We start from the raw sequence: 16298 nt of genomic DNA on the forward strand, positions 1-16298 counted from the left end.
GATTCACAAGGGAGTCCTTGTGCTTAGGAGATCGTGGCTCAGGCACACAGCATGTATTACTGGTGCAGTTTCTTGTCCTGGGTTAAGTTTTTTCTCCAAAATGATTTCCAATTTATCCATAAGGAATGCATCACTCTCACTGACTTACTGCCCTTTTATTTTAGGCTGGTCATGTCTGTGGAGATGACGTGGACCTCATAGATGGGCAGCCTACAGGATCTGTGAGGATTTCCTTTGGATATATGTCTACAGTTGAGGATGCCCAGGCCTTTCTCAGGTTCATCATAGCAATGCAACTGCACCAGTCTGATGGCCAGCCTCTTCCTCAGACCATGCCTGCAGAGGCTGGAGCCCCATCAGAGAGCGAGGCTCAGGACGCCATTCCGGCCATCATGGATGGATGTAGTTCTTCACCTCAGGAAGATGCTCCCATAGCCTCTGGGGTTTGCAGTGATTTGCCTAGCACTGTGGGTGCAGCGGATTTGCACTCACCTCTGCCTATGACCACCGGAACCCAGCACACCCCTTTAGAGAGAGCAGCTGGAGTCCTGGATGGGGGCCTTGGGCCATATGTCATCACCAACCTTTACCTCTACCCGATTAAATCCTGTGCTGCATTTGAGGTAAGGATTTTCACTGCAGCACAGAGATTGCTTTTTTTTGTTGTTTACTTTATGACTTTTTTTGATAAAATAAAGAAAAAAGTACAGAAAGTAAAGCAAAGTGTGCAGAAAATCAAGATCATATTAAGAGTATTGTGATATGTGAAGAGTCATTCTCATTCTTCCTCTCTTGGTTTGGGCTGACTTTTGAACATGGCTCTGCTTAGAGGTACACTGGAGATGATCCTGTTTCTGAATGGGGAACACCTAGTTACTCTATAATAATGGACATAATTTTTACCGAATGTGTGCTGATTCCCTGCTGAAGCATCTTACATGCTTTTTTTTCTATCTTTAAAATAACTATATGAGGTACAAGGTAATAAAATCCCCATTTTATAGATATTGAGGTTAAGTACTTTGCCCAGTAATCAATGATAAAGATTTGAACCTGGGTCTGCTGACTTCTTGGGTCAGTGCTTTTATGTGCTCATTCTGCTTAGCCCTTCCTATGAATGTGAACTATGTTATGTCTTGAAATGTGCCGGCCTGCTGGTTACTTGAGTTGGGAGGCTGGGGTGCCTGCTTTGGCAGGCCAGCTAGCCCTGACACCTCTGCTGTGGACAAACTGAAGCTATCTTCCTATGATCTGCATGTATGTGTCCTAAGTCCCAGGCACAGGTGAAAGACTCCTGGGCCTCTGGAATAGCAGGCTCTTTGGTTCCTGGTCAGATATCCCATGGTTAGGGCTGTATGTGGACTGCCTTTCAGGGTGGTCCGATGGGAGCCTGTCCTCCAGGCCGAGACCATAACAAGCAAGTTCACTTTCACTTCCAAATGGAGGAAGGTGATGGGTCCTTGTTTCCCTCATGTGTCAGGACTCTTATTTTCACAGGTTGGTTATGTCCCATAGGGTAGCCACATACCTATGGGAATTAGCATCCCATCTTACAGCAAGGTCACTGATAGTAAGATCCGCTAAAGGTCATCTATCTATCTGCTCATTCAAAAACTGTATACCAAGCACCTGCTATCTGCCAGGCCTTAGGCCAGCGCCTGGTCTACAGCGATGAGCAAGATGGAAATGGTTCCTTCCATCAGAGAGTGCAATATCTCAGAAGGGAAGCATATACAAGACCAAACACCACCCAAGGGAACAGAATCACACTAGTGATAAGGGCCCATGAGGCAAGATGTGGGGTGCACCAGATAGAATTTTGGTGGATTGATGTCTTAGTCCATTCAGGCTACTATAGCAAAGTGCCATCAACTGTGTGGCTTGTAAACAACATACACTTCTTATGGTTCTGGAGGCTGCAAGTCTGCACTGGTGGATTCAGTGTCCAGTGAGGGCTCGCTTCCTGGTTCATAGACAGCCTCTTCTCACTGTGTCCTCACGTGCAGAGGGGCGAGGGAGCTCTCTGGGGCCTCTTTTATAAGATCTTTAATCACATTCATGACAACTCTACCCTCATGACTTTTCACCTCTCAAAGGTCTCCTACTCCGCAATGTGATGGTATTATCTGAGGTTTCCTTGTGATTTCTGTATTTTTGGGCTGGAATTCCATCAGAGTTATACCCTGCTTTCTCAGTGCATCCCAGAAGACACACTATTCATTTGTCCCAATGCTGGTGACATTAACTGTCATCATTTGCTTAAGATGGAGTCTGCCAGGTTTCTCTACTGTAAAATTCATTAATATGTAATTAATCCTATTTTATGGAGAGATACTTTGAGGATATGAAAATATCTTGTTCCTTTTTAAAAAAATTTTTTTTATTTATTCATTCTTGAGAGACACAAAGAGAGGCAGAGACATAAGCAGAGGGGGAAGCAGCCTCTCTGCAGGGAGCCTGACGTGGGACTCGATCCCACAACTTGGGATCACACCCCGAGCTAAAGGTAGATGCTCAACTGCTGAGCCACCCAGGTGTCCCGAAATATCTTGTTCCTTGTCAAACTTTTATTCACTAGATTTAGCATCTATTGATGACTTTTGCCAAATCAATGGTTGGTATAAGGATTGCAAAATGGTAATTTAAGAAATTCCATTATTCCTTTTAGATTTGTTAGTTGGTATTCTGTTGTAGGATAGAGCTTTCCTTCTTCCATGTTTATTAGTCATTAATTCTTCTCTCTTTTTGAATCTGCATGAACTCATGGATTCTGCTTTTTGCTCAAAAGTTACAATCCATCATTATCAGTATTTATTTTGATTAAATTGCTGCAGACTTGGTCTGTGGGAGCTCCTTCAGGTCAGCTCCTGTGTCCTTTTGATATGTTCCCTTCATTCTGTGAGTATTTTCTTACTTTCTGGTGCAATAATGTGTTCTAGGCTCATTCTGTATGTCCCCTGCCTGAGAAATAGGGCAGGCCCACCTGGATAATCCAGGAAGATCTCCCCATCATAGGGTCCTCAACTTTAATCGCACCTGCAAGTTCCTTTTTGCCTAATACCAGGGATTAGGATGTGGACATGTTTAGAAAGACCATTATTCTGTCTACCACATATATGTATGTGTTAAGACTTTTGGGATATTCTGCATACATGCATGCATACACACATCTGTATTTCTATACCTATCTATCTATCATCTCTTAACCTATTATCCATCCCTGTCAGCTAGATATGCTCCCAGTTTCCCACTAACACCTCCCCTTTCAATCCGACACCACATTGTTTATTCTATTTATCCCCCTTCCCGTACTGTATCTCCTGTGAGAAACCTGGCTTCCATATCTTCACCAGATACTTATTTGCTCAACTCCTCCTTATGTAACCAAACCCTAGCTACAGCAGCTGAAAGCTCAGCCCCACACATGCCAGCTTCCCCCTTCCTCAGCATGTGCACACTGGCTGGAAGGGTGGCCCAGATGAAGAGGAAGAAGAAAGGAGGAAATGGGAAGCCAGCACATTAGATTTTTAGATGGCAAATTAAAAGATAGAAAATTATAAACCTATTTCAATAAATAGGTGTGAAGAACTGTGAAGAGTCTGAGGCAAACCTTGTAAGCTTGCCCTCCTTTTAAGCTAACCAGCTAGCCTAACTGTTCTCGATGCTGGCAAAAGACATGAGACTCCCGGGTCAGAGACAAAGGGCTTTATTACTCAGCAGGCAGCATGAACTTCACGTTTGTGTTGCTTCCCTGTGCCCCCCAAGTTCCAAGAGGGGTTATAGAGGGGCCCTGGCTGATGCTGTGCATGTGGCTGAGGAACCCCTCACTCCGGGAACCTGACTCATAATGGGATACGAGCAAAGGTGCCTAGTCGTGGCTCAGGAGGAAGACATTATAATACTGGCCTGTGAGCAAACCTGCTCTTCTTCCCAGAGGCTTGAATTCACTATATTTCCTTGTGTTCACTATACAAACGTACTCAGGTAGTCTGGAACAAAAGGGCAGTTAGTGCTTCTGCTCATTAAAACAGACATGCAGAAACAAGAGACCATGGAGATTGTCTTCCAGTAATACCTTGTCTTCTAAAAAGTTATTTGTCATTCAAAACATGTTTTCCTATAGAAATAATGATGGTGGTTTCTGGGCTTTCCTATAGAAATAATAATGAATAATAAAAAAATGAATTAAAAATGAATAAAAAATAATGGTGGTTTCTGGGCTTACCCATAAAAGCTAATATAGACCATAATATTGCAGAACTTGAATGTTGTACTAACAGAGGCATCTCTAGTGTATGGGGAGGATATTTGATACATGAGAAAAATTGAAGGGAGAGAGGTAAAGGGATTAACATCTATGGATCATCTAATATATTTTAGTTGCTTTACATTTTATATTTCATTTTAGCTTTTAGCCAGTACTGCAGGAAATGATAATAATGTCCATCTGACATGTGACAAAGCCAAGACCGAGTAAGGTTGGGAAGTTGTTCAAAGCTACTAACAGTTGAGGTGGGATTTAAACCCAGATCTGTCAGTATCCAGGATACCTTCATCCCCCATTGCATGACATTTCCACCTCCTGAATACAGGGCTTACCCTGCTCGAGGTGAAGCTTACCTTGACATTCTTCCTCCTTGAGTTCTATGCCTCCCCCTGTGCCTGCAGCTCCTCTCCTTCACTTTCCATGGTGCCTCCCTCTGTCTTCCCTGAGGTCCCTCACCAGAAGACTCACCGCAAAATGCCCCTTGATTAAAAATTGCTTCCTTTTATTACCTGCTATTGAAGTTTCCAGGTTCTTTTGGGTAGCTGAATTGAGTGCACAGAGGAAGACAATTGGTTGAAATTGATTCACAGTTAGTTCAAGAATGACTGTCTTGTAACTATTTCAAAAACATTTTTTTTCGCCTTTGCCTTTTCTTCAATGGAGAGCGGATTCCAGAAGAGCCCTCGCTGATGGGACTACCGTACATGCGATGTTGCATGCAGTGCTGTTAGTAGCTCAGCTGTGGACAAAACCCTGTGAAGACCTGGCCATGCTTCATTGAAATGTTGTTAGCTTTTCCCTAATGCCCTTTTTCTGTTCCAGGATCTCATCCAGGATGTCCTATCATATTTAGCGGTCATCTCTCCTTAGGCTTCTGTGGGCTGTACCGGTTTCTCAGACTTTCCTTGTTCTTGATGACCTTGACAGTTTTGAGGAGTACTGGTCAGGTATTTTTAGCATGTCCTTTGACTTGGGTTTGTTTGATGTCTTTCTCATGATTAGACTGGGGTTACAGGATTTTTTTTGGTGGGGGGGAGGAACACAGAGACAAAGTGCTATTCTTATCATATCATAAATCATATAATATAATATAATATCATATCATAGTACATACTATCAACATGACTTACCACTACTGATGTTAATTAACCCTGATCATCTGGTTGAGAGAGTGTTTTCCAGGTTTCTTCACTATAAAGTTTCTCCTCCACCCCCTTTCCACACTGAACTCTTTGGAAGCAAGTCAGTAGCCCACATGTAAGGGGTGAGGAGTTCTACTCCTCCTTCTTGAGGGGGGAGCATCTACATCAATTATTTGAGGTTTTTCTGTGTGGGAGACTTAACTTTTCTTATATATTTGTATATTTATTTATTATTTATCCAATTATGTATTTATTTCAGTATTGACTCATGAATATTTATTTTATATATTGGGTTATAATACAGTACTACATCACTATTCTTATTTTTGCTCAGATTGTTCCAGTTTTGGCCAGCTGCCATGCAGTTGACTACTGCATCCCTTTGACATGCTCCCATCTTTTTGCTTTTTGAGTACTTCCTTACTTTTCTACCATCACCAGATGCTGCTGACCCAGCCCTAGAATCAACCATTTCTCCAAATAATCCCAGTTCTTTTTTATTGGAGAATAGTATTAGAATGCAAGAATGATCTGGGCAGTGGGTGTAATTTATATTTTAAAATTTGTAGAAATATGAAGAGTTTAGGAAAACGTGTATACACTTTAAATGTATACTTAAAGTGGCTCAACTCAATGGCCATGCCTAGAGCCACAGTTTATGCAAGAAATATGTCTGTAGTATCAGGATATGCCTGTACAGACATTCACCACTATGGAAGGATAGACAGAAAGTGAGAGGGATGGAAGTCTGGGGGGAGGGGAGCTGGGGTGGAGTGAGACTTACTTTCCATGAGCACTCTGAATGTTGCTGGTTGCACACACATTGCCTATTTAAAAGACAGTTCGAAGAGAAGGGTAGGAAGTAGATCTGGAGGGTAAATGGGAGACATCTAGCTCTCACACTGTCTCCTGTGCATTGTCTTCTTTGCTTTCCTTTCTTTTCTTCCTTCATTTCCTCCTTGAAGGAAGAGTGTGTGCTGAGGCCATGAAGTCCATCTGTACTTGTGCAGCCACTGTGCAATAATGCAAAGGCCACCTTTGAGGAGCCCTACCCTAAAATCTGCTTTCCTTTGTGTTTAGGTAACCACGTGGCCTCTAGGGAATCAAGGGCTGCTGTATGACCGGAGCTGGATGGTTGTGAACCACAACGGCGTGTGCCTCAGTCAGAAGCAGGAGCCCCGGCTCTGTCTGATTCAGCCCTTCATTGACTTACAGCAAAAGGTCATGGTCCTCAAAGCCAAAGGTGTGAAAACTGGGTTCATTTTTCACAAATCCACTGTCAAGAGTAGCTTTCGTACTCCTCAGAAAATAAAATAAGGGGTTTCCTCTACCAACTCTTAAAATAACCCTGAAGTCCATGAAATGGTGTTAAGAGACAACAAAAAGGTTTTGCTCCCTATGTTTTGAGACATTTCTGGAAAGAGGTAAAGATCTGGCAGTTGACTCAGGAATAAAGAAGTATAAAATTTGAAATATGTCTTTTCACTTGCATCCCCTTTATTTTAGTCACTTGTCATAATACATACTCAAGCTTTAATTCTTCATTTTTGTTTTTTTTGGGTTATAAACTAACAAATATATAAAAGTATAGATCAACTCTGCCCAATGGAGTTTTATGTGACGATGGAAATGTTTAATATCTCTGTTGTCCAGATTGGTAGCCACTGGGTACATGTGGCTCTTGAGCCCTGAAATGTGGCTAGTGGGAAGTGTCCAGGTCAGATTTTTTTTGTACATTCACGAGGTTGGGCAACCATCACCACAATCAACTTTAGAACATTTTCATGACCATCAAAGAGAAACGTCATACCCATTAGTAGTCAGTCTCCATCACCAGTCTCATCCCTGGCCCCAGGCAACCAGTAATCTGCTGCTTCTATGGATTTGCCTCTTCTGGATGTTTTGTGAAAATGGAATCATGTAATACGCAACTGGCTTTTTTCACCTAGCACAAGTTTTTGAGGGTCTCTCTATTGTCGAATAATATTACTTTGCAAGGACATACCATTTTGAAAAATCCATTTAGTAGTTGATAGATGTTTAGATTGTTTCCACATTTTGGCTTTTAGAAATCATCCTGCTATGAACATTTGTGTATAAGTTTTCAGGTGGCCATATGTTTTCCATTCTCTTGGGTATATACCTGGGAGTAGAATTGCTGGGTCATGTGGGAACTGTATGTTGAACATTTCCAAAGTGGTTGCATTGCCATTTTATACTCCCACCAACAATGTGCGGCGGTTCTAATTTCTCCATGTCCTCAACACCTGTTATTTTCCATTGTTGTTTTTCAATAGTCATTGTAGTGGGTGTGTAGTGGTACCTCTGTGGCTTTGGTTCATATTTCCTTAATGACTAATGATGTTGACTATCTTTTCTTGTGTTTATTGGTCATCTGTATATCTTCTTTAGAAAAATATCTATTCAAATTCCTTGCTTCTTTATTTTTGAATTATTGAGTTGTAAGAGTCTTTACTATATTGTGTACAAGTCCTTTTTCAGATCTATGATTTTCAAATTTTTTCTCCCATTGTGTAGATTGTCTTTTTTTTTAAGATTTTATCTTATTTATTTATTCATGAGAGATACAGAGAGGAGAGACAAGACATATGCAGAAAGAGAAGCAGGCTCCCTGTGGGGAGCCTGGTATGGGATTCAATCCTGTGACCCCAGGATCACACCCTGAGTTGAAGGTAGACACTCAACCACTGAGCCACCCAGGGGTCCCTAGATTGTCTTTTTATCTTCTTGGTGGCTCCATTTTACTTTTAATCTGTCTGTATCACTAGATTTATTTTTTTTAATTTATTTTTTATTGGTGTTCAATTTATTAACATACAGAATAACCCCTAGTGCCGTCACCCATTCACTCCCAACCCCTGCCCTCCTCCCCTTCTACCACCCCTAGTTCATTTCCCAGAGTTAGCAGTCTTTACGTTCTGTCTCCCTTTCTGATATTTCCCACACATTTCTTTTCCCTTCCCTTATATTCCCTTTCACTATTATTTATATTCCCCAAATGAATGAGAACATATAATGTTTGTCCTTCTCCGACTGACTTACTTCACTCAGCATAATACCCTCCAGTTCCATCCACGTTGAAGCAAATGGTGGGTATTTGTCATTTCTAATAGCTGAGTAATATTCCATTGTATACATAAACCACATCTTCTTTATCCATTCATCTTTCGTTGGACACCGAGGCTCCTTCCACAGTTTGGCTATCGTGGCCATTGCTGCTATAAACATCGGGGTGCAGGTGTCCCGGCGTTTCATTGCATTTGTATCTTTGGGGTAAATCCCCAACAGTGCAATTGCTGGGTTGTAGGGCAGGTCTATTTTTAACTGTTTGAGAAACCTCCACACAGTTTTCCAGAGTGGCTGCACCAGTTCACATTCCCACCAACAGTGTAAGAGGGTTCCCTTTTCTCCGCATCCTCTCCAACATTTGTTGTTTCCTGCCTTGTTAATTTGCCCATTCTCACTGGGGTGAGGTGGTATCTCATTGTGGTTTTTGTATCACTAGATTTAAAGTGAGTTTCCTATATCCACCATAGAGTTGGCTCATGCTTTCTAACCACTTTGACAATCTCTATATTTTTATTGGTGTGTCCTGTTGGCATTTTGATTGCAAAATTGCATGATTTATAGTCATATATTTGTAATCCTATTTTGATTGTAATATGATATATTAATTTCAAATAATTTTATCATAGTATTGAGTTTTATTTATAATGGTGTTTCTCTTGATTTACAACTTCTTTAATTGCTCTAAATTTTAATATTTTCCAGAGACTTTTGTACTTTTTTTTGCTATCTAATGGTTTTCTTAAATGAATGAATGAATGAAGGAATGAATGAATTTTTGAGACAGAGAAAGAGCAGCGGGAGAGGGAGAGAGAGAGAATCTTCAGCAGGCTCCATGTTCAGTGCCAAACCTGACTCGGGGCTCAATTTCACAAGTCTGAGATCATGACCTGAACAGGAATCAAGAGTCACACACTTAACCAACTGAGTCATGCAGGTGCCCTGCTTTGTAATGGTTTATTGGAATATTTTTAATACTATCTTTTTTTCGATTAAATATTTTAATTGGTTATTAATACATATAGAAATGTTTGATTTTTATATATTTATGTGTTCCCCATACTTTTTCTGAATTCCTGTTAGTTTTACTAGTTGGTCTGAAGATTTCTCACGTATTCTGTGTAAATAGACATATAATTTTCTAATAATGATAGTTTCTTATCTTTCTAATTTGTATTTCTCTTCTTTCTCTTTTTTACTGCATTGGCTTAGCCTGTTTGTATGATGCTGGAGCAATGATGGAAGATAGCCTGCTTTATTACTGATTTGAATAGAATACTTTTACAGTTTCAAAAATAATAATGATTCTTACTATAAGCTTTGGATAGATTTGATAGAAATAGTTCTTTTCTTATGTAGCCAAATGATGGCTAATAGTCAATTCTTACTGAATGCTTTTTCTGCATCTGTTGGTTATCATATTTTTTTTCCTATAGTCTGTTAGTGTGATGTCTTACATTCATAGATTGTCTAGTTCTAAATTATCCTTGGACTCTTGAGGGGAGGGAAACAGTAGGTGGCAATGGCTTTTTGATATATTGTTGGATTTGGTTTGCTAATATTTTGTTTAGTATTTTTGTAACTATTCATTAGTGAGATTGATATATCACTTTCTTTTACTGTGCTTTCTTTCTTTTTTTTTTTTTAAAGATTTTATTTATTTATTCATGAGAGACACAGAAAGAGAGGCAGAGACAGAGGCAGAGGGAGAAACAGGCTCCATGCAGGCAGCCCGATGAGGGACTCCATCCTGGGTCTCCAGGATCACTCCTTGGGCCAAAGGCAGTGCTAAACCCCTGAGCCACCTGAGCTGCCCTTACTGTGCTTTCTTATTTAAGTTCAGGTATCCAGGACATTAATATATAAAAAGAATTGAGCAGATTGCTTCTCTTTCTTTCTATTCTCAGAAGCATAAAAATATATATCATGGATAAGTAGGGTTTATTCCAGGATGCAAAGAATGGGAGAGAGAAAGAAAACAGATACCCAATATCTTCCACTCCAAAATAGCAGTGCTTTGTGAGGTGGTGTGGTGTCCCTTCCTACCATGTACCAGATATTCTGCTCACTTGCTGAGGATTCTTGTATTGTGGGTGGGGTAAGCCCATCTTTTGCAATGCATGACAGGATGAACTGAATAATAAACAATAAAACAAGGCATTATAATGGTTTCATGTGTGAGACTTGGCACTCCCAAAGATTTTAGGCATCTTGAGTCTGGAGGTCAGGCTCTTTTATTTCTTTGTATCTCTGAGCTGAGCCCAGGGCTTTTGTATATATGGAATGAACTCACTGTCCATGAACTTTGTTCAGGTCCCTTGAGTTCAATTCACGGATGTGTCCCAGATTTTGTTGCCTTAACCAGAGGCCTACAGTGACCTTTAGAAAGCAACTGAGGGCCAAAGACCCTGAGTGATTTATTTAGAGCCTGTGTAAGGATAGAAAGAGGCTGAGCACAGTCCCAGCGCCACTTGCCCATTGTGTGCCCTTGTCCACATGCTGTCTGCCTTGCTGTGGTGACTTCCTCATAACCAGTGTTCCAAGCTCACTTTACTGCTTTTCCCTGTGGATGCATACCTGGCACCGTACTGTTCTTCCATGCACACCCTTTTGACACAGCAGCATCTATAATTACTCAGAGCAGCACATCCCTTCTCCAAACTTTGGGAACATTCTGAATTAGTTCTTCTGGCTTTCCCCACACAGGGACAGGAGTATGGAATGGGCTGTGCATGTGTAAGGTGCAGACAAGCAGGGGACATAGTTCATGGAAAACTTGGTAATCAAATTGTTGCATCTCTGTCTTTGTCTCTGTGAAAGCCCTGTTGTGACGGGCTGAACAGCAGGCATGATCTGAAGCTCATGATATGCCCATTTGATGTGCTGTGTTGTGCCCTATGTGATAAGGAGGGCTGAGATGGTCAGGAATGCAGGTGTGCATGACAGGTGCCTAAGGAACAGGTTGGGTCATACTGGTGAGCATTGTGACCAGTAGCAGTGCTGAGAGGGCTGGAGGGCCAGGTGGATCACACAGGAGGAGCTCTTGCCTTAGTGTCCACAGAGTAGAGGCCACCATACATTCTACTGGAGTGTTTTGGCTTCATATGTTTCCCTGTACTCTCAACGATTCATGGAGAACAAGGAGTACAGAGTAGCAGAGGGCCTCAGCAGTTCCAGCCTTTACCAAAGGTCTTTCACTTCTTAATTGGATCCGTTTCTTCTTGTTTCATCCATGTATTTCACTCTGATTTAATTTAAAAAATAAATAGCACTTTAGCTGGGTAATGGGTACATGAGTTTTAACTATTGTTATTCTTAAAACTGTTGCATACATATGCTATATACTCCTTCATACATGATAAACGCAACAATTAAAATAAACTTCCCAGCCCCACTGACATGGCAACAGTTTTATTTCTGTCAGTCTATCTGTCATCTATCTATCTATCTATCTATCTATCTATCTATCTATCTATCTATCTATCTAGATGACAGTGATTGGTACAGGAATCCAAATTGATGCTTATTCCCAGGAGCTATTGGGAATTACCACTCTATGCTGATATCTTTACAGAGTGAGCCCTCAAGCCTGCCTATTTCTAAAGGACTTAAGGTAGTTTAGAGAACAATGATCTTGGAATGTGGAGTCATCGAAAGTTAGAGAAATCTTTTAAGGAATTTATCATGATCCAGCTACTGTGGATGTGACTTCCGAAGTGCAGAGTCTTCCATGAGAAGGCTGTTTGATGTATATTCTTTGGTGGTAATGATCATGCAAAAGAGATTGTGTGTTATAAAGAGATTTCCAAGATCTGGCCAACTGTTTGATCCAACCTATTTCCCAGGGCATTACACTTCTTGTATATTTCATGATAACGGACTTTCACTTCAATAGTTGTTCTTTTTGCCTGATGATAAATCTGTCTCTAACCTTTATTCTTTAGGGATGGAGCCTATAGAGGTGCCCTTGGAAGAAGATGGTGAACAGGCTCAGATTTACCAAAGCAAGGTCTGTGCAGACAGGTGAGTCTCTGTAGCAGGTGAAGATCTCAGTCCATCTGCAGGTAACACAGCAGGGGAGGAGAGCAGTGCCCTATAGATCCGTCCTTAGCTATACCCCTCATCCAGTCGGCTGCCCTTTCCCTCTCAGGAGCTCCACTCTGAGCACACTGCCTCCTGCTGTTCTTCAAACCTACCAAGCATGCTCCTTCCTCAGGATGCCAGCATAGAGAGAAATGCAGCCATTTAGGGATACCTGCTGTTTCTTTATGAGGCTCATTCCTGGTTGCACATTTCATCTAGCTTCATTTGGGATAAATGCTGTTTTCTGGTTAATAAAGAGGTAGTTAGGCTTCTTTTGCTCAGAACCATAAATGCTCAGATTAATGAAAATGGACTTTCCTGCAATCTCTCAAAGCACCAGAGAGAAAGTGTAACTAAATGAGGTTTCATTCTACTCTTTCCTTTCCAGACACAGGTAGGCAGCTATTTGATCCAGGTAAAATTAAGGCTAGATTTTCCATACACTCTATCTTGTAATCCCAATGTAGGTTATTAGCAATTTTGCATTATAAATTCTGGTGTTGTGTAGATTTTAGAACAATTAAAAAATTTAAATGCTTTAAATTTAAAAAGTCTCTAAGACTCTAGAAGAAAAAAACTAAATCAATAAATGTACTTCTATCGGTAACATAAAGGCATAGCATTCTTTTCACAAACCAAACCCATTATTCCATGTAGTCTGGCTATGAGGGAAAATATTAGTCAGGCCAATAGTAAAAATCCAGAACATATGTCTGGGTTCAAGGGCTTCTTAAAGCAAAATACTGCTCTGGAAGCTCTCAAATTCTAAGCTCTATGGTATTCAGTAGCTATAATTAAACAAGGTCTTTCAAGACGAACTTCTAAAGCTTTTATCTGATCTGAAAGCTTTGCACAAGCCCTAAACTTCAGGTCTTCCCATGTTTTGAGCATATCCCCACAGCTTCCTGAGCACACTGTCACTTAATGCTTTCCTCTCTATGGTTCAGTATTATATTACATTATATTTATAATATTGTATTATATTTTATAACCCAACTTTTTTGATATTTAGATTATTATTTAATCAAATAAAAATCAAATTAAAGGAATGCTAAGTAATATTCACCACCCCTCCCTTTTATTTTTCCAGGGTAAATACTTATAATTGTGGAGAAAAAATTTCAAGCTGGTTGTCAAGGTTTTTTGGCCGTCCATGTCAACTGATCAAACAAAGTTCAAAGTTTCAAAGAAGTGCAAAGAAACAGGGCAAAGGTATCACATTTTGGGTTGGTTCTTAGGTGACAGGAGCTTGGGTTTACTCTGGCATACATCAAAATCAGCCCATGAAACGGATTTACAGGGCGACTTACTCATGCACAGAAAGCAGGGTGGTCTGCAGGACCACGTGTGGTCTCCAGGATGACCCTGAGGAGGGGAGGTGGGCTTCCAGCCAGCTGCTTCACCTCTGACAAGCACTCTGTCTCAGTCCTCCATGTTTAGAAGCACAGGTTTACTGGGTTACAAGCATTGGTAACTTGCTATGTCCTCAGACTGTATGTGGAAATGAGAAAACCTGGTTTCTAGTCTTGACTCTGTCACCACATGGCTCTGAGAGCTTGGCAAATGTTAAGCCTCATGATGTCTCAACTGCTGTAGACCTCAACTCCTTCGACTTGTAAAAGTGCTGACAGTTTTTCCTGCCAAAGCTGTTGTTAGCTGAATTGAGACAGCAGAAGAAGAAAGTGTTTGAAAGTTAACAGTATCACGTGGGAAGAAGAGATCATTTTCAGGTGTCTACTCAAGTGTCACCTTCTCAGGGAAGCCTTGCTTGACTGCTTTCCTTAGAACCAGAGCCTCTACCTGAATCTCTCCAGTTCATTCCCTGTTTTATTTTTCTATGTGGTACTTTTCACATCCGATAGACCATGCATTTTACTCAGTTATTCTGTTTATGAGATTGCAATAGATTGTAAGCTCTGAGAGGACAGGAGTTTTTGTGTGCTTTGTTCAGTGCTGCATCCCCAGTGCTCAGAACAGCATCTAGCACATAGCAGTTGCTCAATAAATACCAGATGAATGAATGCATGGATGAGTCATTGCCACTATATTGATTTTGTGTAGGGATGACCTGGCTTAGTTATTAGCTCCCAGAGAGACTGGCTTGTAAATCCGAGTAGCATTTTGACAGTATAGGGACCAGTGACCGAGTCTAGGGACCTGCATAGGTGAACCATGAGTCCCTTAAAATGTATGATTGAGAGAGGATTTGGAGGATATAATCTATTTGCACTTTTACAAGTGCTGACAATTTGTTATATCATAAGCTGTTTAGCAATCTGAGTTGCTGTGTGATGGAGAAGAGGAATAAATGTATGTTCATCTTATTGAGGGGGTGGGCTGGTAGTGTTTGGGCATGGGCAAGCTTAGAGACATGGGGAAAAGGGAGAGAGAAATAGGCACTTCTGTGAGTAGGGATATGCAAGGAGTGGGGCTTGGCAGGACGAGGGCCACCATATACATGAGCTGATGGAATATCTCCATAATTCCTATACTTCCTGTCCACCTGGGGCTCAACTGGGTCTTCAGGAGGCTGGCCAAGATTACAAAGCAATGGTTGTGGTCTTTTGAGACCTAAGTTTAGAGGCAATGGCTTACCAGTAGACAGTGACACTAACAGAAAGGTCACAGTTAAAGGTCTATGCAAAGGGCATGGGTGTGGGGGAGGCATCCTTTACACCTGGAGGGAATCACGGAAGGCTTCAAGGAAGAGGTAACTTTGGAGCTGCATCTTAACATGAGATAGGAGTTTTGTAGGCCAAAAGAGGCAGGAAGGTGAGTTGAGAACAGTATGGCAGGCCTTGGCATTTCATGGGCCCAGAGAAGGGTTTGGGAGGGTTGAATGTGGGTAGGGGAGCCTTGGGGCAGAGCTGGGGAGAAGAGATGAATGTTTGGCTGAGGAGCCAGTGAGTACTGTCTTGTGGTTGGGGGCAGGCACTGAAGAACTCTAAGCTGATGAGTTTCGTGATGCCACATGTGTTAGAAAGACAACCTTGGTGTGGCATGGAAGCTGTATCAGAGAGGGAGGTGAGGGAAGCACAGGGGCCAGGCAGGAGGTAGCAGTGACTGTCCTAGTGGGAGGTGGGGACCTGGGTGAGGCAGAGGTAGGTGCAGAGGGAAGTCTGTCCCCGGCAAGATACAGTGCCAGGGAGTGTCAGCTTGTGAATACTATATACTTCAAGGGTGCCATTCATGGTGGAGACGTCTCTGATGGTCAAGGCCACTGGTCTTAGGAACATTTTTAGGTTAGTACACCTGAGAGGAACTTTTTTAGAGTTACACTACCCCCTTGTACATTTTTACATTGTCATATAAACTGTCCAACAGAATCTCGGTATTTAGTGGTTTGATTCTCAAGAGTATCCATTAGAAATACACACACACACACACATACACACACGGGCACACTGCTTTTTAATGGTCAGAAATTTTATTTTTTTCGAATTTTATTTTAGTGTTATATATTTCATGTTTGAAAATCTTCTTTATCACTGTCATATTTATCTGAAACTATAATAATATATAAATTGAAATGTATACACATTTTTCAAGTTTACTGTCATCATAAGAGTCCAAGTGTTAGATTTTTTTCTAGGTTGAGTGTTTAATAGTACACGGTTTATCAAAACAACACAAGCAATCATAAATTTTGAAAAATAGTTAATAAATATAAATAGAACATTGTTGAAAAAGAATCTTCATGAGAATTCTTAATGAGATGC

General features: G+C 41.1%; 1 protein-coding gene across 2 annotated transcripts in view; it reads left to right on the plus strand.

Moving 5' to 3' along the window:
- The window catches only part of MOCOS (molybdenum cofactor sulfurase), a 53446-nt gene that overhangs the window by 24174 nt on the left and 12974 nt on the right, over positions 1-16298 (plus strand). For both annotated transcript variants that reach the window (XM_072829307.1, XM_072829308.1), the window contains 4 exons: positions 165-623; positions 6490-6652; positions 12441-12519; positions 13670-13791. In XM_072829307.1, coding sequence (XP_072685408.1) covers positions 165-623; positions 6490-6652; positions 12441-12519; positions 13670-13791 — 823 coding nt within the window. The remainder of the gene's footprint in view (positions 1-164; positions 624-6489; positions 6653-12440; positions 12520-13669; positions 13792-16298) is intronic.

The sequence above is a fragment of the Canis lupus genome, chromosome 6, assembly GCF_048164855.1.
Source record: "Canis lupus baileyi chromosome 6, mCanLup2.hap1, whole genome shotgun sequence".
NCBI lineage: Eukaryota > Metazoa > Chordata > Mammalia > Carnivora > Canidae > Canis > Canis lupus.